This window comes from Trachymyrmex cornetzi, unplaced genomic scaffold (assembly GCF_001594075.2).
Source record: "Trachymyrmex cornetzi isolate Tcor2-1 unplaced genomic scaffold, Tcor1.1 scaffold73, whole genome shotgun sequence".
In the NCBI taxonomy this organism is placed as follows: Eukaryota; Metazoa; Arthropoda; class Insecta; order Hymenoptera; family Formicidae; genus Trachymyrmex; species Trachymyrmex cornetzi.
The window spans coordinates 1,753,314-1,776,094 of record NW_017300059.1 but is presented as its reverse complement, the minus strand read 5'-3'; the positions used below and the strand labels follow the sequence as shown (position 1 = coordinate 1,776,094).

At 32.6% G+C, this 22,781-nt stretch overlaps 5 protein-coding genes across 8 annotated transcripts; 2 read left to right on the top strand and 3 right to left on the bottom strand.

Moving 5' to 3' along the window:
- Nucleotides 1-57: 57 nt before the first annotated feature.
- On the bottom strand, nucleotides 58-3,953 carry LOC108767871 (E3 ubiquitin-protein ligase TRIM23). The gene is made up of 6 exons (XM_018517974.1): nucleotides 3,522-3,953; nucleotides 2,577-3,137; nucleotides 2,182-2,290; nucleotides 1,600-1,973; nucleotides 952-1,320; nucleotides 58-663 (listed from the first exon to the last, which is right to left on the bottom strand). Exons 1-6 carry the CDS (start codon nucleotides 3,588-3,590, stop codon nucleotides 505-507), a joined length of 1,641 nt encoding a protein of 546 aa, XP_018373476.1. The 5' UTR covers nucleotides 3,591-3,953; the 3' UTR covers nucleotides 58-504.
- Nucleotides 3,954-4,211: 258 nt separating this feature from the next.
- On the top strand, nucleotides 4,212-5,093 carry LOC108767874 (U11/U12 small nuclear ribonucleoprotein 25 kDa protein). Of its 3 annotated transcripts, none has more exons than XM_018517977.1 (3): nucleotides 4,212-4,335; nucleotides 4,413-4,720; nucleotides 4,842-5,093. In XM_018517977.1, exons 2-3 carry the CDS (start codon nucleotides 4,439-4,441, stop codon nucleotides 5,091-5,093), a joined length of 534 nt encoding a protein of 177 aa, XP_018373479.1. In that variant the 5' UTR covers nucleotides 4,212-4,335; nucleotides 4,413-4,438. The 3 variants fall into 3 exon arrangements, with proteins under 3 accessions (XP_018373479.1, XP_018373478.1, XP_018373480.1); XM_018517978.1 differs by having other exon boundaries at nucleotides 4,220-4,290; XM_018517976.1 differs by having other exon boundaries at nucleotides 4,212-4,720.
- A 578-nt stretch (nucleotides 5,094-5,671) lies between these two features.
- Nucleotides 5,672-6,799, bottom strand: LOC108767855 (ATP synthase subunit s-like protein). The gene has a single exon (XM_018517937.1). It carries the CDS (start codon nucleotides 6,699-6,701, stop codon nucleotides 5,877-5,879), a length of 825 nt encoding a protein of 274 aa, XP_018373439.1. The 5' UTR covers nucleotides 6,702-6,799; the 3' UTR covers nucleotides 5,672-5,876.
- Nucleotides 6,800-8,119: 1,320 nt separating this feature from the next.
- On the bottom strand, nucleotides 8,120-13,765 carry CYLD (ubiquitin carboxyl-terminal hydrolase CYLD). Of its 2 annotated transcripts, XM_018518047.1 has the most exons (12): nucleotides 13,422-13,765; nucleotides 13,008-13,354; nucleotides 11,876-12,020; nucleotides 11,546-11,779; nucleotides 10,821-10,996; nucleotides 10,623-10,736; nucleotides 10,303-10,526; nucleotides 9,982-10,154; nucleotides 9,609-9,905; nucleotides 9,396-9,511; nucleotides 9,106-9,322; nucleotides 8,120-8,938 (listed from the first exon to the last, which is right to left on the bottom strand). In XM_018518047.1, exons 2-12 carry the CDS (start codon nucleotides 13,227-13,229, stop codon nucleotides 8,748-8,750), a joined length of 2,109 nt encoding a protein of 702 aa, XP_018373549.1. In that variant the 5' UTR covers nucleotides 13,230-13,354; nucleotides 13,422-13,765; the 3' UTR covers nucleotides 8,120-8,747. The 2 variants fall into 2 exon arrangements, with proteins under 2 accessions (XP_018373549.1, XP_018373548.1); XM_018518046.1 differs by having other exon boundaries at nucleotides 13,008-13,765.
- A 2,815-nt stretch (nucleotides 13,766-16,580) lies between these two features.
- On the top strand, nucleotides 16,581-19,661 carry LOC108767842 (CAAX prenyl protease 1 homolog). Its single transcript, XM_018517916.1, has 6 exons — nucleotides 16,581-16,921; nucleotides 17,462-17,608; nucleotides 17,916-18,119; nucleotides 18,240-18,755; nucleotides 19,006-19,149; nucleotides 19,224-19,661. Exons 1-6 carry the CDS (start codon nucleotides 16,820-16,822, stop codon nucleotides 19,440-19,442), a joined length of 1,332 nt encoding a protein of 443 aa, XP_018373418.1. The 5' UTR covers nucleotides 16,581-16,819; the 3' UTR covers nucleotides 19,443-19,661.
- The last annotated feature ends 3,120 nt before the right edge of the window (nucleotides 19,662-22,781 follow it).

Here is a 22,781-nt window from a genome sequence, read left to right as displayed (position 1 = left end):
AACTGACAACATTTTTCTCCGAAGTGATTATGTCGTGACTTACGAATTACTTTTTTCTTTTTTGGTATAGCGTGACTTAACAGAATAGATTTATTTCGTGAATTGACGAGTTAATAAAAGGAGATCTGCGACGATATAGTAGATTCATCATTCACACGTTGACATCCATACTTATTGAGCGAATAAAAAAGATTTATATTATAAATAAAAAAACATGATAATTATAAAGTATGATCGACGTCGAAATGTGTTATGTGTGGCTGAGATATTTTTTAATATAATTCTCTGAATACGTGCGATATTCGAGTTTATTTTATGGGAACAGCTAAAAACAAATCATTTTCAACGTCGACTGTACGTACAAATATTTATCTTGCATGATATCTATCTATCTATCTAACTTCAGTCTGCTTCGTATCATCTTAGCGTGGAAATCACAATTAATTAGCGTTACATGTGTCTTCGGCTTTTTCCATACATAAATAATTTTATAAAGAAAAAATTTTATACACATTGTGTCGAAAGCCAGTCAAGACCTTGCAACGTACCACTGGCATTGGTAACTAACGATGAGCCTTGAATGTGCCATATTCTCGCACAACAAAGTTTATGCAAGCCAAGTATATCGACTAATTCCTCTACACTCGCACAGCCAGGAACGTCCTGTAAAAATATGAATTTGCTTGGAACTTATGCAATATCTTGTAAAGTAAATGAATTAGTTAATTCAATTGGGCGCAATTATTAGACAAAATGATAAAAATTTTTAGATATTAAACTTTTAATGATATGTAAATACATTCGTTGTTTATAAAAATTTAGTAGGACGAATTTATTTAGAGTGGTACGTATCATTAGAGATATCTCAATATTTAAAACTTTTGTTATTTTGCCCAATATAATTACATTTATCTTATATAAACATTTTAAAGATGGGAATGTTACATTTACCTGTTTATTAGCATATATTAAAAGTAGAGCATCCTTCAGTTCTCGTTCATAAAGTATTTTTGATAATTCTTTTCGTGCTTCTTCGAAGCGAGATCTATCGCTAGCGTCAACCACAAAAATAACAGCTTGTGTGTTATGATAGTAATGCTTCCACAGTGGTCGAAACTTTTGATGACCGCTAACATCCCAGAGAGTAAATACGAGATTCATGTACTCCAAACTTTCAACGTTGAAGCCGATAGTGGGAATCGGTGGATTTGGCAGCGTGACGCCTCGCATAGCAGATAAAATACTTGTCTTTCCCGCACCATCCAGTCCTAGGATTACTACGCGCATATCGATCTTTGTTCCAATGTGTATTCTGTTATCCTGTTATAAAATGAAGCATTGAAAAAAAAATGTATTGACTATATTAAAAAGATAACCATTTTTTTAAAATCATCTAATTTAATATTACTGATTATTTCCATTAAAAAAATTAAAGTACTTAAAATACTTAGAAAAACAAAGATTAATATATAAGTTTATTATAATTGCTTTATAATATCGCTCTAAACTAGTTATTCAAAATTAATCCTACAATTGAAAAACAACAATTAAAATATTATATAATTAATCCTACATTCATAATAAAAATTATGTACGAACCCTGCTAAATATAATGGGAATGGAGGATTCAGGACTGAGAAAATCCGGTCCTAATTGCGCATAATGTTGCTGTTGTTGCTCCAATGTCGCCAGCACTTCCTTGACTTTTTCCGAGCTGCTCAGCAACTTCCAGTCCTCGGAATCGAGTATGCTTTCGCATTGGATGCATACACCGGCTACTTGCGATCTCGTAGACGTGAGATCTTTCTGTTGTTGCCTCAATGCGCAAAGTCTACCGCGAGTCTCCGTCTCGATGTACGCCATCGCTGTTTTCTCTTGTTCGGTCAAAATAGCACGTAATTCCTCGAAATGATATCGCACCCTCCTCCTCGCGTCTTCGATCGCCCAGCCTTCCAATTCTTCAATTACTATTTCTGAAAATACGAAAACATAAATTGAATAAATAAAACAATGAAATACAAATTAGAGAACTTAAAAATATTGAGACTTCAAGACTAACTTTAAAAATATTGAGACTTCAAGACTAAACAATTTTTATTACGAAAATTATTTTGGTCATGTTCTTTTTTCTAAATTGCTAACATTAGGTACAATTTTAGAAGAAAAATTAAAAATAAATACCTATTTTATGTGCGGTATCTCTCATGCTTTCCATAAACTGCGTCATTTTCTGTAATGCCGCGATAATGGACTTCCTGATGTTTTCGGCTTCTTCCTCGACCAATACCGGCTATAATTTAAATTTAAAACATACGTAAGATATTGAAACATACCGGTATATAAAGAAGAAACTTGCAGATGATGTTTTTAAGATTTCCATGGATTTTTTCTATATAGGAACTGAATTATCTCAGTGTCCAGATACATTATTAGAATGCTAAGATAGAGAGGCTACTCCTCATTCTGATGAAGTGGACTACAATGTTCACAAAACATTCTAATAATTGGCATTCTAATAATGAATCTGAACACAGAGATAATCTGAACAGCTTCTGTATAATTACAGATGATATTACCTTGTGTGTACTATGTTTGCCATATTCTTTGCATAGGTAGCACATCAAGGAATTGTGACAACCTTCCTGAGTACAAGTGAATTCGGCCACATCCGCCGTGTGTATTGGACAGCGAGGCTTCTCACGTGGCTTCTCCGACAGCGGCACGCGTCTGTGTTTGCCCAGGGTCTTGGACGAATGTGTGATAGTGTCACAAGCCTCACAAAGGTGTGTGGCGCAGACAGTACAGTAAAGAACTGCAGTATGCGCTTCGTCCTCGTCGCATGATAGATTCGACTGAAGCCTCTCACGCTCCAATACCAGCGTTTTCTGGCTGTTGGATTGCTCCAGTCGTTCAAGCAGCTCGATAAGCGCAAAGTTCTTCTTCAGACTGTAGATGCTGTTCTCGTGAATGGCGGTAGGTTGTCGATCAAAGGGACATAGCAGAAACTGTTGCTCCGACATGCAAGTCCTCAACCGCAGTAAGCACGAGTGACATACTGTGTGTCCACAGTGCAACAAACGTGGCACCTTTACACCGTCCACTGTAAAAACCTCCTCGCAAACTCGACATTCCAGAACCTGTCAATATTTAAAATATAATCTTGTAAACTTTTATAATCAAATAAAATATTCATAATTAAATATGCTTAGTGTTTAGTAAACTTATTCGAATGAAATATTTAACTAAATTCTTACAATACATATAATTATTACATTTGTAAACAGTGTGATTCTGAGTGACTGTAATCAAAATCCAATTAATTCAATGGATTAATTAAATCATAAAAATGGTTATAGCAAAATTTCCACTAATATAATTTATTTCGAATTTTCGTAATCATCCAATTAATACAAAAATTAATAATTCTGTATCTATCTTAACAAACTATGGATATCACTCATCAATCGGAGTCTGGTCCAAGTCACTCTTAATGCATTATTGTTTCCAAATTTGTGTCTCACATTTGACTTAGGCGCAGTTTTTAGCGAATGCTTCGTGTATTTACTCAGTCGATCCGCGTTCTCATCCATTGCGGAGATCAGTAGAGAATCCGACTGACGTTTCGTTCGTACGTTCCTCGTCCAAGAAATCCAACTGCAGCTTACGCGACAGAGGTTAACAGTGAAATCAGTTCTTAGCGTGAAAGTGCTTAAATTAATTTAAATTTGTTCAAATCATTAAACCAGGGTGAGATCGCGAAATGACGTAGCAACACCGTATCTGTGCGCACGACGTTGACGATGCAAGATATTTTGCATTTTAATCTAAAATCCAACTTATTTACGGAAATCTTTCTTCGCCAAATCCACCTGTCTCGTCCCTCGTCTTTGGGACGTTTCTAGGGAATTTCGGAAAACTGCCATTTAAATTTAGGTTGCCTGCCTCTTTCATGAAAGGATAGCAATCTTCAGGTGCTACATTTGTACGTTTTTGTTGATTAGATTATTATTATTACTGGCTAACTTATTAAAAATTGCACTTTTAAAAAATAGTTTTGGAGCACATTGATAATGTAATTAATAAAAATTTGCTCTAAAATTCGCTAAGAACAAAAATATGACCCAAAACTAATTAAAAAAGTGTTGTTTTTAACAAGTTAGCCAATAATAATTTGTCCCTAGAAAGTAGAGTCTCCAATTGGTTCTCAACATTTTTCTGAATGGGGGTCAACTTGGATTGCGCTTATAATTGAAAATCCGAAATAATTTTAAAATATTTGTATGGAAGCAGGTAGAAAAATAAAAAAAGAAGAGCTTTAGAGATTAATATTTGCATGTAATTTCAATAATGCAAGGATTTTATGAATATTTACATAGTTTTTACGTTTACAAATTACAAATCTGCTTAAATAGGTTAATATTCCAAGTGAAATGACAACATGGATAGTGTCAAAGATTCAAAATTCAAACGTGCGATGAAAGATGAAGAAGAATCGTGTATCAAAGTTGAATTGAAGTCTGACTCCACACGACTCGGTCATCAGGAATTAGTGAAACTAACCAAGACAACTATAGACAGTCTTGTTGAACACGAACCGTTGCTCTCCGGATTGCCTTCGGATGTCACGATAGAAGAACTTAAATCGCAAATCGCAGTTGCGCAAGGACAAGCCATAACTTTATTCTTAAATCGCGGAGAATTGCCAAAGCTTGCAGTGGTGGTAATAATTTGTTATACATGTTTCACAATGCAAACTCAAATTATATTGTATCGTGTCAAATTATATTCAAATTGCATTGTATTTATCGCTTCAATATAACACACTCTTTGCTTCGTTTCAGGTACCTCCACATAACACAACAGTGCTTGATTTAAAAAAGGCTATTAAGAGACACACAAATTTGTCTTTGAAAAGAGAGAATGTCAAGAAGAAGACAAGTTGGAAGCACATCTGGAAGAAATATCATCTTTGCTTTGGAGACATTAGACTTTCTAACGATAATGAAAATATTAAAGCTTATGGTATTGCTAATAAGGTGGAATTACATTTTATAAAGAGACGTAGGGAAAAGAATAAATTGATAAAAAATTAGCAGTGTTTCTGTATAAATTATTATTTATATTATAGAATTCCACTTGATATTTATAATGGTGAATTAGACCACTATATTACACTGGATTAGTATACGAAGACTGCTTTAAACTAATATAAATAATATGCATTATCATTTAAAAGTACTTACTCATCTCGATTTTTATGTATCTTTTTTTATATACGTCTAAATTCTAATTTTACTATTTTCTCTTCATACAGATATCTATATATAGCACAAAATTCGGAACCATCAAACATTATTATTAAGTCTAACATCTAGACAATTAGAAAAGAAGATTGAAATGTATTGACTTTTCTTTATTTAATTAAAGAAGACAAAGTGAGTAAATACTTTTGAGTGATAGTGTATGGTATAATTAATCAGTTTTAACAATGAAATGATACTTGTAAATTTCATCAAATAACATGACAATATTTAATTGTTCAAAATATTTATAAATCTTTATATTTAACTTTGCTGATTTTATATTGAGTATAAGCGTATTCAGGCCTATGATGGTCAAAGCTAGATCTTTTTTGCCTAAATAATTCCCAGTGAATTATCTATATCCTATATATGTACATGCATATATATCATATTTTTTGCTAATTTTATGTACAGCAGCTTTTAGTATGCAACAATTTAGTGTAATCCAAGTGACTGAATTCGCTATAATTTATAGTTCCCTAAGATTGTGCAAAAAATAATTAAATATTGTGTAAATAAAGATAAATATCTTTCCTTACAGTTACAAACTACATTATGATTCTAATCTTTTATTCAGTATTTCGATTCTTTCGATTCTTCTCCAGGCATAAGGATTTCACAAGTCAGTCCTGGTATGCAATCCTCCAACATGATGCAACTTAGCTCAAAAGCGACAGACTTATTATGATTCGTTACAATCATTTTCTTCAAATTCATCATTCTGTACAGAGATTCCAGGCCTCTTTCAGTGATCTTCTCGCAGCCAGAGATGTCCAGATATTCCAGTTTAGGGAACTCGGCCGAGATCTTATCCAAGCCCCAGTCGTCGATGTTCTTACAGTCCTTGAGACTGAGCCACTTGAGCTTGCTGAGGCCGCATAAGTTACTTAGACCTTCGTAATACAGATCAAATCCATTGACGTCCACCGCCTCAAGGATGTAGCGTGGATCGTAATTGCTGGGTAACGTGTATAAACCCTTCTCGTTTTGTTCTGTCCAGTAAGTGTTGCCCTTAAATCTGACCCGGCCACCGCGATGAACGAGAAAATGAGCGGTGGCCAGATCGGCGCCTAATATCTCGTGCCTCATCGGACGGAACATCTGAGCAAATTTGAGATATGCGACCTTGTTGTACTTGAACCACTTTAAGATATTACCGAAGGCTAAGTCGGTCTCTTTGGGAGCGGCCGTGGGAAACCACACGAACTTCTTGGGCTTCTCCGGGTCATCTCCGTGGTTGGGCCTCACCGCATTCAATTCCTTCTCTCGCCACTGGTGCTGTCGTTTCTCATGCTCTATACTGTAACTACGTGTTATTTGAGCGAGTACTTCATCCGGGAAGCATGAATGCTTGCATAGTTGTTTACCGCGTGTGAGTGCCAGCCGCCTCGCTAGCATTATCAGTTAAAGTCTGAATTAATTCAGAGTATAAGCTTTCGGTCTAAAAACAATGCACGCGTGCTCAGTGCTGTGATTCTAACCTAATCTGACTTGATCCAGTTGTGATTGACTAGCAGCTGATTCCGAGTTGGTTCATCTATAGTTGATACATGACAGAATTTTCGGACACTTAGGACATTTTAAAGATTACATTAAAAAGTTTTTTCCCTGGTGAAAATTTTTCTCAGAATTTTTGTACATTTCAAAATTTTTCAGAATTTTTGAATAATTTTATAACTTTATAGAAAGTTTGTCAATTTCTTTTACAAATTCATAAATTAGAACATTTTGCAGAAGTGTCGAAAAAGTTCACGATTTTTCTAGAATTCTTTATATATTTCAATTCTGAAACATTATAAAATTTTCAAGATTGTTCATTTTATAATTTGTGTGGTGAAATCTTATAAAATCTGAAAAAATTAAAAATATTTTTTTAGAAATTATAGAATAAAAAATCTAAGAATATTTCTGAATTTACATAAATAAAAAATTCTAAGGAAAGGTATAAAAAAGATATAGATTTTCTCATTATTTCTGAAGTATTCCAATTCGTATAAAAATTAGAAAAATTTTCACCAGAGTTATGATGCAAATCTGATAAATGCATCAGACATTCTCAAAGAAATAATGTATCTATATTGTCAAATTTTGTAATAACTATGTGTATTATATACAGAAGTACTCTTATTTGACAATATTATCATTATGAATATTATGAGTATTATAACATGATTAAATGTAATTAAGTTACATATGCAAATTCCAGTTGAAAAGAAATCGATGTTATTAAATAAAACATGTTAAAAAATTCATTAAGAAGTATCAGTTCTTTTATGATGCAAATCTGACAGATGCACCTTCAAATAAATAATGTTAATTTTATTTTTTATAACTGTATATTATCTGCTTGCATACAAATGTATATTCCTATTTTGTACATAAATTTTGAGACCTTGGGAGTGCCTCAGTCTACAATCTAAATAGATTTAGATTTTATTACATCGTTGCAGAAAGCTAAAAGCAAGAGATTGCACTTTTACAGTAATGCTAGATCAACATTACTTAAAAATCGACAGGAGTGACGGGTTAACTTCGAAATTTATTCGTTGCATTTTATTTACAGCATCATATTTTGTCTTTAAGAAATATTTTACAATTGCGTTTTTAAAAATATTATATTAAATGATTATCTGCTTCTTATCGCAACGTAGATATAAATGTGTTCAATGATATTTTTTGTCTCATAGAAGTAACATTTTGCCACGAGATTTTTTGGCTTATGTTTTATGAAAATTTTTTGCATGAAAATTTTATGAAAATTGAATGCAAAATTTTTATTACGGATTGAGTCAAATTTTGCAACTTTTGATCCTCAAAATATTATAATAAAAACTTTTCGTTAATATATTTATGCCTTAATAAATTACTTGTCTGTGTTTATATTTTTATGCTTGCTATTGACCTATTTTGATTAATTATTATAATAAAGTTATCTGCACTTCAGCTGCATTATAGTGCAGATTGAGTCTTCTTTTTCTTGTGGATTTCTAATTTCAAGAGTTAATGTTCTGTTTCTCTATGAGAAAGATTGAACTGATCTTCTCGTTAGATCGAGTCAGATATCAAAACGACTTTTTATTTTATCCTTTTTTTTTCAAAAGTCACTTTGTAGCAGATTGCAGATGATTCTCCTGATTACGAATATCACAATTGCAACGCAATTCTTTCTTTTTTTTATTTTAGCTATGATATAATTGAATAAAAATTCGTTTTCGACAGAGATCTTCATAGGCTCTGTTGGTAATACTGCAAATTACTTGTTTTCTTAGTACTAAGCGCGCCTTTTTCCTTTTTACACACAACTTCTTGTGACGGATACGAATAAAAAGCGAGCACTTATTCTATCAATAATCCGAGTAGTGTTCTTTTCGAAGTCCCTATTCCTCTGTGCGACTCAACAGTCTCTCCTGTCGACTTTTATATTTATAAGAGTTGTTTTTCAAGTTATTTGTACATCATAACATCGGGGGATTGATACATGCACATGTATGCATCACAAAGTAGACGTTTCGCGTGTTCTGGCAAATGACGGTCGTCTTTTAATTCGGTCAAGTAAGTCCCTCCTTCTTCACTCAACCAATAAGGAAAATCTGGACATGGCACCATCTCCGGTATATTATATCCATTTTGTTCTCCTAATAACAATAAAAGACTTTACATTTAAATAAAAAACACAATTTTAATAATTCAATATTTAAAAGCTTCTCAACAATAAAATGATTCGATCGATAAAAGATATAAAAAATATACAAAGGGAGTTATATTTTATATCCGTATTTATATAAATATGAGTGAGAAATACCTTTTCTATCGGCCATGGAATCGAAAAAGCACCACGGAGCCTCCGAGCCCGGACCGCATTTTACAAATGAAACATAGTGCGAAGTTTCGATGCAGACCACCGCGGATAGCTCCAAATATAGACGCGGTACGGGACAATGTTCTTGCAGAATTGTAAACTCCATAGGTACGTTCAGTTTCTTTGGTTCGTGATTTGTTCTTCGTTCATGACAGTGTACCTAAAAAAAAATACATAAAATAATTAATTTTTTTATGTCTTATGTTTATATATCAATCTCATGCTTTACGAACTTTTTCAAGGCACTGTAAACAGAAAGCTATACTTTCGAGGCCGACGCCGCATTGTCCATAACATTCCTTGCACTCGAATTCCGCCAATTTGCCACACACTGTGCACTGTCTGGGTGCTGCAAAGCAACACACACACATATAAATGTTATTGCTAGTTATTTAAAATAAAAGCGATTTCTGCAACTTTTGATGTACGATATAACGATACTTAACAGTCTTCGATAATATCTGTCACGTCGAGCAGTAACGTAGGCTGTATTTTCTGATACATTTTGAATGACTTTCCAAAGCGCGGCATTTGTATGATGAGACAGGAAGGAACTTCCTTCAATCTGATGTTACTAGTTAGAAAACTCTGCTCCAATAATTGTTGCACAGTCGGTAGATTTAAATGGTCATCCTTTTCGACAAACAATTGGTAATGGTAGGCGTCCTGTCCGGAACTTAATTTGAGGAATGGTTCAGCATTTAAAATCTGGGCGACTAGCGACGTTAAGAACTCCTCCGGATCTAAATATAAAAAATATATTAAGAATCATTAGTAAAGCGATTAGAATCCATAATATTTCGAAATATAAATGCAGACCTTTTTCTTCGCTAGTGAGGCCAGATACTGACGATAGTTTTTCAAGCAACGTCCTAAGTTTCATTACACGATCCGCTCTGACAAACATATTTTTTCTCAAAGGGTTTACAATCTCCTCTCTCAAGACCCTTTGCACTTCTTCATATTGTGGACAATCTTTTTCATTCGGTGGACTAAAAAGTCATACAAAAACTTTTATAAGACCACCACACTTACTATATTATATTTATATAACAAAATCTATGTTTTCTTTCGAAGAGAAATAATCTTTTTAATCAGCAAATATATATTCAATTACATCGAAAATACAAAATTAATTACCGAAACAGAAGATTGTCAAATACGCTAGTAAATGTGAACATGCTGAAAAGAGTAGCGTCCAAATAGCATGAATTGTGATGGCCTTGAATACCACGATACTTCCCACATATACTTTCCAAGTCTCCTTTGACAGAGATAGGCCGTACTATACCCGTTATTACAGAACTCTCCATATTACCGAAATTATCGTTATTTATAAGTGCAGGCCGTTCGTTGAGCTTCGTCTATTTATAACAGATGTTTCCATAATTTACTTATTTTCATAATTAACAAACATGACGTAAATTAATATTGAGAAAGTAATAAATCACTCTACTAACACTTTCGTAATGAGAACAGTGTTCAATGTCTGTGAATATAGCTCTGTAAGGCCTACAATGAAAATATCTGATGTCTTTGTAAGTTCCATCAGTACCTAAAGGATGTCCATTATCCTATGAATGAAACACAACGCTCTAATCTGTTCTATTCTTTTATAAAATGTAAAACAGTGTATTTAATACACTCATTTTACTTACCAGCTCGACAGCTGCCATCAATTTGCCAGGACTTGTACCAGGCGGTGAGCCGATCCATCGAATAATTCCGTAATGAATATCTGAATCCAGAAGCACTTTCACATTAGAGCCCACTACCAAATCTCCTTTATTCTCTACTCTGTTGAATTTCTTGGTTTCGTTTTTCTCACCATTACCTATTGCAATTAATAGCTAATTGTAATTGATTGTCCGTGTTATTCAAATATTTCTATGTAATGTTTAAAAGGCAATATGTAAGGTATAATCACTTTTCTGATGCAAAAGTATAAATATTATCGCGGAAGAATAAATGTGTTTGAGTTAAAAGTGCAGTAGAGGTAGCATGTCAACTTGTATCTTACTGTAATCCAACATTATGCCACGCGTATCTTCCACATCACTGTATACATTTGATTCTATATCACTACTCCATTTGTGCTCCAATACAAAAATAGGAATGTTCTGCAGTTCTGCTGCCATTGTTAAACAAAAATACAATAGTTTTAAAGCGCTTTATAACCTGGCAGCAGCCCTCTAGGAAGTCGGGCTAGGTTTTGTGCATCTATTTTTAAAATACCTGAGCTATTATTAACTCCCTCTATCGCACGAAGGAAACTAAAGTCCAGCACTGGGACTAATTTAGTTTTAGTGTTCTTAGGGAAAAGTATTGATAGAATAAGTATATATTTAATAAATATTTGTTGCTTTTACGATTGTAAAATTACCACATTTAAAAAGAGTATGCTCGACGGTTTGAGTATAGTTATTAATATCATTTTCAAGATCTGACTTCCCGGTTTGATGGCATTCTTTTAGTATATTGACAGAATCTTGGTTGTTATTCTTGTTGTCATCAAACAGAGTAAACTGTTCTAATAAAACAGCTGGTGTACTGTCAAGTACAGATCTTTTCTTATCATTATTATAGTCAGTTCCTGTATTACTTTTCGAGAGCAATACTGAAATATAAAAATATTCAAATTGCATGATTATAAAATTGACAAAGAAACATTGATTAATAAATGATTAATTAATGATTTATGATTAATGGATACTTTTTTCAATGCTGCCAGAGATAGAGTCAGTTTCTTTATAAGGTAATATATTATTTATAGTAGCGAATATTGTAGCAGCATTCCAATGTGTGGGAATAAAATATTCTTTAGTCAATAAGGATGTTTTGGACAATTCCTGACTTTCCTGTAATATACATATATACATAATTATCGTTAATTCCATTTCATATTGATGCACATGTGTTCACTTATTATTTATTATATTGTAAATTTATCTTAAGAGTCAAACACTTGTTCTTTCATCAGGATATATCCTATAACCAGTCTTTTGATAAAGATTAAAAGATATAATTTTATATTTTATGCACGCTTTCCATTTTTCAAATTAAATATTTTTATAATAAAATCTAATATATTCGGAGATAAAATTTATTTGAAATTAATTCAAAAGTAAAACTATATTATTTGCTGACTCATTTTAAAATTTAGTTCATTAAATTCTATTTATTCCTTTTTATGTAATATCTGTAGGTACAAGGAAGAGCTACTACTTTATATACAGGAGACAAACAAAATAATATGAATGTCTAAGAAATATATTATTTTTATGTTATTATTAATAAGAGAGTTACTTGACCTATCATTTACTTTTTACAGACATTCTATCCTTATTGCAATAGAATCACACAATTCTCGAATAGTTATCAATACAATATATTATCTTTTAATAGAAAATTTTTTAATTATTTATATAAATAATATTGGAGAAAAAAATTTGCTATTTTCCAAAATTGTCCTCTGTTCTCCAAAACTCTAACATCTTTTCTGATCAATGCAATCGCCTGATTTAAATATAATTGAATTTTTTATAGTTTTAAAGAACACACAGTGAAAAACAGATTTTCTCTTCCAATATCTTTTAAGCAATTAAAAGAGATTCTGCTAGAAGAATGACATAACATGGTACCACAACTGTTGCTATATTCTTCAAGAATCTATATTAAAAACAAATGCTAGACCAACTCCTTATTAATAAAACAAGTAATATTCTTCGGATCTTTATAGTTATTATTCTGTCTATTCCTTGTACATGATATACTCTATTTTACGTTATAAAATTGAGAATTTAAACAAGAGCAGCAGCAACTAAAAGCAGCTTTAGTCAATTCACCACTAGTTCAAGGCCAAAGTAATGTCCCAATCCAAGCTGGGGCACAGGTCCGATGTATCTGACAAACGCCAATTCTCTAGCACGTCTATTAGCGGGATCGGAGCAGTACCAGGCCACGTCGTTCACAGATATATTTCTTATCTGCTCGCACAGAGCCTCGTCGTTCGCCAGTTGGATTCTCTCCTGTGGAGACTGAACAGCGAGCAGGTACTGCCAGACCATTGGCGACACGGGGATCAGGTCGTACTTGTGGCAACGCCATTCCGTGCCGCACCAGGTCTTAGATCCGCCAACGGTGTCGGTCACGCGTATCCTCAACACGCTCTCCCTCAAATCCTCCAGTGCTTCTACAAGCATTCCCAGACGTAACTTGTTAACGTTTACGTCGCACGCACCGAATATCCGTATCAATACCGTGTCTTGCTTGGCAACATAGTGCTGCAGGACCCGGCGTTCCTTGCTACTGTCTTCCATGGCCCGGTTTTATTGCACGATCATCGCCAGGTCGAGAGAAACATTGATCTTCGCTTGCCAACGTGTTCGCCCCTCAACCTCTTGACGTTTACCTCGTCTTTCCACTTTCCTTGAAAATTACATGTTACTTTTGATCGACTATTTTATCTTCCCTCTGAATTTCGGACTTTTCTGAGTTTTTTTCTTTTCTTGTATTACATATTTCGTTGGAGCGTGGACAAAATTTATTTTGTCATTCGCAACTTCACGCGTACACGCCGTACACGGTGAGGACAAGTACGGGGAAATCGGCAAAAATTGTAAGCAGAAGCTGTCAAACTGGCTAGGGAATTTATTTTTCGTATTTGGACGTGTGAGGTCATGATTTCTTTTTTCTATAATTTAACATATGAAGTTGGCCGCAGATTATGATCAAATATCGAGTGGCACTCAGTTGGACACGGCACAATTGGACACGAGCCACTCACAGCGTTTGAGACTACAAAGCTCCTAAGCACCGGTCGCTGTGATTGGTGGTATGCAATCGAGACGTGGTCAATCGGGATCACCCCAAATTAGACTATGCATTGAAGATTGAGATTAAAGATTGAAGATTGAAAGACCAATGACAACAAAGGAATTTTAGCTCCATTTTTTTTTATTGGTCAAATTTCAATTTTTCAATCTTTGATCTCAATTTTCAATACGTAGTCATTTGATTGGTTTATACATTTAGATCCAATGAGGAACTAAGGGCAAGACCGATTATCGGGAGGATCCCGTTTGCCTACAATCCCGATTGCACACACCATTGGCCGCGTTCAGCAGACTCAACTGGATGATCTAGAAGAATACACCAATAGCAGCGAGCGCTCACGGATCCGCTCCACAACAGTCGAGTCTACTGAACGCCATTCGTATCAACTGGTGCCTAATAATTTTTCACTGCTTTACCAATGAGAATATTTTATTTTTAAATTAGCCAATTAGCGACGCATGTGTGCAACATGCAATGCGTACAATCGGAGCCTTCCCATACGAAATTAGAAATAAAAAATAAACGATTTTAATCTATCAAAAATCGGATATATCGGAATACATGGTTTCCGATAGGTTGAAATCATTTATTCTTTATTCCTAATTCCTTATTCCTTCTGTTGCGTGTGTAGGACCTTACGCCTCTGTGTTCCCGCCCTTATTGCAGAAAGCGAGACGATGACACGAGTTGCATGCCCCAGGTGTTCAACTCGCGATCCGTAAATCCGGGTTCGACTCCATCGATTCCACCTGCGCGGCGCAGGATGCGCCCTATGCACGCAATTTTTCGCGTTTAGGAGAACACCCCGCTCCACCTCGCGATCAAATACTAAAACTTGTGTTTTCGCGGAGGACGCGGAGCACCCGGAGCACTATTGCTCCAATACGAGCAAATACGAGTTACGTAATATCCTGATTCAGTCAATGGCATTTAAAGTTATATAGACTTGAAAGGCCTATCGTGAATTTCACATTGACTCGATACGAGACAAAACTGTGAATTAACTACGTGCGACCTCGAAGAGGCATGCACTGGATCAGTAGATTTATCGTATGATACTATGACCCTTATGAAGGGGTCGGAAAATAATATAGGGGTGTGAAGAAGAGGAAGACGTAAGCAGTAAGGAAATCAACATGTTGGATTGGCTACTGCTTACATTATTGCGTTACGGTCTTCACTCTGATTGGCCCATTCGCATAGTGCTCGTGTCTTACTGCTTAATTCTTCTTAGTGGACCGTTGCCATGGATTTTATCCCTTTCATTCCGCATAAATCGTCACGGCTACTACTTTAGCGCGAGGTTCTGAACATCCTGCTAAGAATTTAAGCAGAACCACTACCCCCGAAGCAGCGTTATTGTTAGGCGAGTCACCTTTTGACGCATGCGCATTGCAGCGCTGGTGAAATCCAGTAACGTACACAGAGTTGAAAGATAGGTGTCCTATAGTTTTGGCGGGATTCGACCAGATCTGGCAGCAAGAAGGCTAATGAGGTACGTAAAATAGTACTTATTAGGCCTGTTCTTTTTGACTGAATTTTTGCACCGGTTCATCTTTCTTCCTCTTCTTTCCTGTTGGAGAGAAAAGGAAGAAAGATGAACTAGTGCAAAAGTTCAGCCAAAAAGAACAGGCCTATTGTAATATATATTTGTATATACAATATGAAATGTCGTTAAAGAAGTTATTAAAAGAAAAATTAATATAAATTTTCAAAATTCTTGGTTAGATGAAAACATTTTTAAAGGATGGTTAGCTCCCTATTCTGAATTAAATAAAGCTTTTTGTACCGCGTGTAATGTCGGCATTGCGTGTCGTAAAACAAATTTGTTAGGACATTCACAAATGGTTGAACATATGTATGAAATAAAAGGTCGAAATCTGAACCCCAGAAATATCGATAATATTTCATGCAGTGGTAGAAAAAAAAAAGAGCGGATATCAATTAGTTAGCAGCATTTTTTATACTGAGCATAATATTGCATTTATATATAGCTGATCATTTAATATGGTTAATAAAAGATATATACAAAGCAATATAAAAATTTTTAACAAGCCAAAGAAAGTAAAGGTAATAATTTCTCACTAAATGCATTTATTTATATTTATATAAATAATAATCAAATGGAATAAATTTTGGTTTCTTTAAGTCTTCTTCAGCCGTAAAGATATAATAATATTTTAAAATATGAATTAATAATGTTACATTATTAAATAAAAAATTAATATTAAAAAATTTTTGTTTTAATAAATCTCTCTTATGAGAAAAGGTAAAAATATTTTTTTTACTTTTATTTAAACTTTTATACTTTGCCTAATTTATTTTTATATGTACTTAATCTAATATTAATTTACACTTTAAGCATATTATTATTGTTTCCTTACGACTGAAGAAATGATCTACTCGAAATGGAAATATATTCCATCACTATTTATATTAAGAAAGAAATAAACTTATCCTTAATCTTCTTTTGCTCATATCTTTGGTTTTTCACAAAATTTCTGTCGCTTTATAATCCTTATTGATTTACCAAAAATGTGGTATGTAAAGTATAATTTATATAGTTACGTCAAAATAGGGCCTTACAGAACCTTTGTAAGTTCGACATTAGCACAGCACTGATGCCGCAGCCGAACGCGCAATGCGCATGCGTCGAAAGGTGACTCGACCAACACATTGTCCCGAAGAGGTTTAACGTAATGCTGGATCGCAAGCAATCGCAAGATTGAAGCAACGCATGGTACCGTGACCGTAACAGGGTCGGAAATCCATACAGGGGAGTTAAAGAAGAACAAAAATATCCTGTTAATATTTTAACAAAATGGAGGCACTTGTGGATTTTTGGGAGAAACATATTCTTGAAACAATCTTATGGATGATATGGCTATTGAACTTTTGGCATTATTATTTAAATTTTCGCCAGGTAAAATCTGTCTTTCTAACCTGTAATCTTTTTTTTTTTTTCACTTTTTAGAGCTGCTCGGATTTAGTTGCACATTTCAGTCGATTTTCAGCTTGGTTCCTGCCCCTTACTTCACCAACCCGCGCGCAGCCTAAATGTTGATCCGGCATGAAATATGCAACTAAATCCCAGCTGACCCAGCTCTCGGTATCTATCACGGAACATGTCGGAATGAATTCCGATCATAATTATTCCGTTTTCCCTAGAAAACAATAGAAATCTAGGGAATAATTGAATAATTCCGATCGGAATTCATTCTGACTTGTTGCATGATAGATGCCCTGTTTTAGAATAATGCTTAGAACGCTGTGTAATTCTAAAATTAGCAAGATTTTATATTATTTGTCGATTAAACTTCCACATATTTACATATTTGTATTTTATTTATGTCACATTTATTTCAATTTTTATTTTAATTTTTATATACAGAAGATATTTAAAAAATGTAAATGAATGAATTGATGTAATTACAGCCAATATTTCTGATATGTATATTCACAGAGATCATTGCTGCGACGTCTGGTTGATTTACCCAAATCGATTGAGGGTTTAATGAGTAAGGATATATATGATAAGGCTCGTGCGTATGCCTTGCACAGAAATACCTTCGGTACAGTACAGGATGTATATTCTAAGATTTATAATACCGTGAGTATCATGAAACGTGTCTACAAATTCTGTATACTGTTGATTAATTTTTCTGTCAATGTATGGATACCTGGATGCTCGTTGAATTTTAAACAAATATTTTTTGTATTTTTGTGTAAATTTTTTGATACCTCAAAAATTTTACCATTCAAAGTTTTGCAAAACTATCTCGTTTTTGCTTCTATATTTTTAGTGGGAACCTTGTAAAAAATGGGAGTAAAAAGCTAAATTATGCATTGACAAAAGGGTTAAAACAGAAATCTTTCAGATATTATTCACGGATTTGCATTATTTTGTATTTTTACAGTTAATCCTGATATTTTATGCCTATTACTATTTCTGGCAATGGAGCATTAAAATAGCAAAGTATTATGATTTCGACCACAAGAATGAAATACTGATAAGCGCAATATGTATGTTTATCATAGGTGTATTTTCCCACATATCCAATCTGCCAATAGAGATATACGATACTTTTGTTTTGGAACAGAAACATGGCTTTAATAAACAAGTAAGATTTTCCACGTGCAACTTAAAAAGACATTTTTATATATCTTTATACATTTAATTATTGAACATCAGATTTGATTGAAAAAGATCTTTGCTAATTATTATCACTATTTATTTGCAGACAGCTATGTTTTTTATTAAGGACGAAATTAAGAGATTTCTCGTGACTCAAATTATCACTTTACCTCTTTTATGTGGTGTAATATGGGTTGTGCAAAATGGTGGCGATTATTTCTTCTGGTACTTGTGGTTATTAACTGTGGTAGTATCGTTATTCATGATAATTTTGTATCCAGAAATAATTGCACCATTATTTGACAAATATACACCATTGCCTGAGGGCGAATTAAAGCAAAAGATCGAAGAATTGGCAGCTTCCTTGAAATTTCCTTTGTACAAGCTGTTTGTAGTTGAAGGCTCCAAAAGATCGTCACACAGCAATGCCTATTTGTATGGTTTTTATAAATACAAAAGAATAGTTCTCTTTGATACACTCATCAAGGATTATTGCAAGAAAGACAGCAATAATGACGACAAAGAGATTGGTTGTGAGACAAATGAAATACTGGCGGTACTCGCGCATGAATTGGGTCATTGGAAACATAATCATGCTTTGTTAGGATTTCTGCTGAGTCAGGTATAACTTTAAAGTTGATTTATATTATTATTTATATATATTATTTTGAATTGGCCTTATAATATCAATAATAATATCTTAATATTTGCTAAGTAAGAATTGACTCTGCATTTATTAAAAAATCACTTAATAAAATTTAATAAAATATATTTTAAGAAATAAGATATGTTGTACATAACCTGAGAAATTCTTTAGATTCGTCTTTGTATTTAATAATATTTTGTTTTTAATAATATATATATTTTTTCAGATAATACTTCTAGCCAATTTTATTATGTTTGCCAAACTCTTGCGATACACACCAATGTATAGCGCTTTTGGCTTTGTCGATAGTCAGCCCATCATTATTGGTCTATTTATTGTAACAATGTATATTTTAATACCACTGAATACAGTAAGTATCCATTAAATTTTTCTATTGCACATAAACAGAAAATTATTCACGCAAATTCTTTTTATTATTTTCAGATCTTTAATTTTATTATCGTGGTGATCAGCCGAAGATATGAATTTCAAGCAGATCATTTTGCCACAAAATTAGGCCACGGCGAGGCTTTAAAAGCAGCTCTTTTAAAATTACAGAAGGATAATTTAGGATATCCTTTATATGATAAATTGTATTCCTCTTGGAATCATTCACATCCGCCTACCATCGAGCGATTGGAAGCAATAGATAAAACCAAATAAGGGCCGAGTTTTTTTATTCTACGCGGTTTTCATAACTTTGAGGGCATGAAAAATGAAGCCTGAAGTTTTCTGATACAAAAGCATTAATTTTTATTTACGGTATTTTAAACATCGCGCATTTCCCTTTTTATTTTAATTCTAATATCTAGAGTTGAACGGACCTAAATAAGTCCGAGATAATTATGCTTCCTGTTTATTGTCATAATGTTAATACGATTCCGTTTTTATTATAATATTTTTTCATTATTATTAATCTCGTGAAAAATGACGATATTTTGTAAAGTATTTTCTTTCTATTTTTAGGGATTTATCTCACACTTGGGTATTTAGAATATATTATATTTTTCGAAGAAGTGACTTTTATATCAGGAGGTACGGTTGTATCTCGTGTGTTAAATTAATGTTGTATATATTATATTATATATATCTACCAGAATTTATGCTTTACTTTCAATATATCGTTATTTATCATTCGTAGAATCTAAATGCCATTAAGTAAAAGTTTAATTAACTTTAGGATATGATAAACGCAAAATGTAGGTTCATACTCTATTTAGCATTGTTTTTACAATACTGGGAATTTGTAAAAATATATCACATTTGTAAATGATCCACATATTTATTCTAGTGTTGATAGACATAAGTCTTTGTCATGACTGCTAAAAAAAATTTGGATAAGATATATTTAAAAATTCTCCGATTTCTACAGTATGACAATGTCAAGGAAGATAATATATCTATCACTTCCAGTGAGTACTCTTGCTGTTCGATTATATGCACAACTTATATATGCGTATATAAGTATATCCAATATATCCAATTATATATGCATATTATATGTATAAGTGTCCAATCTAATTATGTACTCGTTAACGAACATGATGAAGGCTGCATTTTTTCATTTTTTTAGTCTTAAATGACTAAAGATAAAAATAAAGAAAGATATAGATACATGTATGCATTCATTTTTGTAACTTTAGGTATAAAAATAAAAATTTAATTTTAATATTTAAAATTTTTTTTAATATTTACAGTATGAATCTCGTAGCTAGCTCGTGTGTGTGTGTATGTGTGTATACACTTATTCAAGATTTTTATTTCATTATGTATGTCCAATTTTCGGATGTACCTACCAAAAAATAATTTATATTGAGTATAAACTACTAATTTTTTTGTAAAAACGTTTTTTTTTAATCAAAAACATTCATTTAACCGTGATTGAATTTATTTTATTACTCTATCGCAATTGATTAAAATAAATAAATGACAAATTTATAATTAATCATAAAAAAATCTGTTATAGTATCAACTTGTGAAGGAAAATAAGGATGCACTGAAATAACTGAATGTATTTTTTTTACATGACTTGATGCATTTCTCATACATTGTATTGTGCTGTCTTGCCTGTGGTTGGAGTCTGTATGCTTCATAATTTCGAGCAAATTCAGGCGATTATCAAATATAAGTTTGGAAATATTTGCGCATATGTATCGATCACTCCTATTAATTTTCTGTGCAATTTTCATTACAAAAGTTATTGCAAACTATACTAATACTTACCTATATTACAAATGCAGTAACGTTATATTATACAAGACGATTCCGCAAAAAGAATACAAATGAATATGTAATATTGCAATTTTAAATATCAGGTCTTTCTAATCAAACTCCTTTTAACAAACGTGATAATTTATCAGAGTTTTTTTGGTGTTTTATAAATTACTCAGTGATTTCTATCTCGTTTAATATCTCCTAACAGTGAATGTGTATGCGTGCTATTATATTTAATCAAATAATATTAAAATGGATTATAATATTTCGTAGATATTTGAATATCAATAATAACGTTAATGTAAGATATTAATAAAAATGGTTCTATATGTGGTAAAATACGATCTTACGATTATATTTTACGATTGATTATCCGCCCACGATAATTTCATTAAATAAAAAGAATTGCATAAATAAAAAATTATTTAAATTATTAAATCAAGCAGTTAACTAATGTTTAATTAATTAATATTATCGAATTAAACAATTATCACAGCATAAAAATTAAAAGAAAAATAGAAAATCCGTTAATAAATCAAACTAATCAAGACTCCTTACAAATCAAAGAATTGGAAAGAATAAGGGCACTAGGAGTCAGGCGCAGAAGACGTCGCGCAAAGTCAGTGTCAGTTGTGCACAGTAACGAGTCCTTCTGACGAAATGTCTGATCACTTTACAACTTTCATTTTTTTTTTTTTTGGAATTGACTAACGTTTTAATGTTGTTCCATTTGTTATCTCGAAAAAATACTAGCTAATAACTAAAAAAAAAAGGGGGGGGGGTGACTCACTGTGTCTGATACCGACTGGCCAACATATCAGGAACCAATTCTTGAATTATTCATGGTAATGTTTGCGATTGGTGCTTTGTAATCGTGATGAGCGTCCTGATTTACGGGATAATTAATTATATTCTTAAAGTTTTTTGATAAATTAGTTTCTATATTTTCTAATTCGACATTTTCAATATTTGCCCTTTTTTATTTTTCCTTTCTTTTTCCTTTTTGGTTAATCCCAGCATTTAAATTCTCGATGTAGGGGAACTCACCATGACAGGATAACTTTTAGTTTATCTATGTTAGTTTGTGTTTGCTTTGAGGAAAGCTCAAAAAGTGAACCGAAACATGTAAACGTGTTTAGTGAATAAAGAAGTTTCACTCTTTATAAATGTATTATTTGCGCGACGTCTTCTGCGCCTGACTTCTAGTGCCCTTATTCTTTGCAATTCTTAAAAATAGAAAATTATCTTTTTATGAAATATGATTTTTAGTTGTAGCAAAATTAACTTTTAGTTTATTAATTCTATATTTCACGTATTTAAATTTAACGAATAATTTTTAAATATATTTGAATAGTACACAACTTTTCTGAAAACGTATTATTTAACATACTCGTATTGTGTAATAGCCGCAATTAATATTTAAAAGTAATTATATGTTTTCACTGAAATAAAAAGTAATTAAAATACTTCATAAAATGATCTTATAAAAGAAATACTTTATATATAGGACATATGTGAAACTGTAATGCAACTAGAAAGAGATGATTCCTCGTGCACAAGCAGGACGAAAATAAAATACAATATTTTCGTACATTTCGTTCCTGAGAAAAATAAGTTTAAAATTGAAAAATTAATGTATAACCTATATATACAAATACATATAAATATATTAATAAACTATTATGCATAACAATTTTTTGTTATGCTAAATAGATATAAGTAAGAGATCAATTAGTCAAATTAAAAAAATAATAGTATCTAATATTGCAAAGGCATTCTTCATATATA